The 1,162-nt window shown below is 51.9% G+C and overlaps 1 protein-coding gene across 2 annotated transcripts in view; it reads right to left on the reverse strand.

The window, feature by feature from the left end:
• Positions 1–1,162, reverse strand: part of LOC102043042 (cytochrome P450 26B1) — a 21,263-nt gene that overhangs the window by 17,470 nt on the left and 2,631 nt on the right. The window contains exon 1 of one of the 2 annotated variants that reach the window (XM_031064545.1): positions 1,063–1,156. The exons of the other annotated variant lie outside the window; for it this stretch is intronic. Coding sequence (XP_030920405.1) covers positions 1,063–1,125 — 63 coding nt within the window. The 5' untranslated portion in view covers positions 1,126–1,156. Of the gene's footprint in view, positions 1–1,062; positions 1,157–1,162 lie in introns of those variants that run through there. 2 annotated transcript variants of the gene reach the window in all.

The following is a 1,162-nucleotide window of genomic DNA, read 5'->3' on the forward strand; positions in this document are numbered from 1 at the left end:
GAGGAGGGGAGGGAAAAGGAAAGGGGGAGGAAAGGAGGGGGGAAAAGGAAAGGGGGAAGAAAAATGGGAGGAAAAAAGGAAAGGGGAAGGAAAGGAGGGGGAAAAAGCAAAGGTCAGGGAAAAACGAGGGTGGAAAGGAAAGGGGGAGGAAAAACGGGAGAAAAAAAGAGAAGGAAAGGAGGGGGAGAAAAGGAAATGGGAGGGAAAGGAGGGAGGAAAAAAGAAAGGGTGAGAAAATGGGGAGAAAAAAGAAAGGGGGAGAAAAGGAGGGGGAGAAAAGGGAAGGGGAAAGGAACAAGGGGAAAAAAGGAAAGGGGGAGGAAAAATGGGGGAAAAGGAAAGGGAAAAAAGGAAAGGGGAAGGAAAGGAAGGGGAAAAGGAAAGAGGGAGGAAAAATGGGGGGAAGAAAGGAAAGGGGAAGGGAGGGAGGGGGAGAAAGGAAAGGGGGAGAAAAGGTGGGGGGAAAAAAGGAAAATGGGAGGAAAGGAGGGGGAAGAAAGGAAAGGGGAGGAAAGGGGGAGGAAAAATAGGGGGGAAAAAGGAAAGAGGGAGGAAAGGAGGGGGGAAGGAAACGGAGAGGAAAAACTGGGGGGAAAATAGGAAAGGGACAGGAAAGGAGGGGGAAAAAGGAAATGGGGAGGAAAGGAAGGGAAAAAAGGAAAGGGCGAGGAAAGGAGGGGGAGAAAAGGGGGAAGGAAAGGAGGAAAGGAGAAAAGGGGGAAGGAAAGGAGGGGGAAAAGGGAAAGGGGGAGGAAAAACGGGGGGAAAAACGAAAGGAGAAAAGGGGGAAGGAAAGGAGGGGGAAAAGGGAAAGGGGAAGGAAAGTAGGAGGAAAGGGAAAGAAAGTAGGAGGAAAAGGTAAGGGGAAGGGAAGAAAGGGAAAAAAGGAAAAAGGAAGGAAAGGAGGGGGGAAAGGAAAGGGGGAGGAAACGAAGGGAAAAAAGGAAAGCAGGAGGACAATAAGACAAAAAAGGAGAGGAGGAGGAAAAACGGGCGGAAAAAGGAAAGGGGAAGGAAAAATTGGGGGGAAAAAAAGGAAGGGAAAAAAGCGGGGTCACCGACCTTCCTCTTGTGGCGGTGGATGTCGCCGATGGAGTTGGCCACGGGGTTGGGGCCCCGCAGCATCCGCGTGCTCCGCGGCCACTCGGGGGTCACCCGGGGG

This window comes from Geospiza fortis, unplaced genomic scaffold (genome assembly GCF_000277835.1).
Source record: "Geospiza fortis unplaced genomic scaffold, GeoFor_1.0 scaffold576, whole genome shotgun sequence".
Taxonomy (NCBI): domain Eukaryota; kingdom Metazoa; phylum Chordata; class Aves; order Passeriformes; family Thraupidae; genus Geospiza; species Geospiza fortis.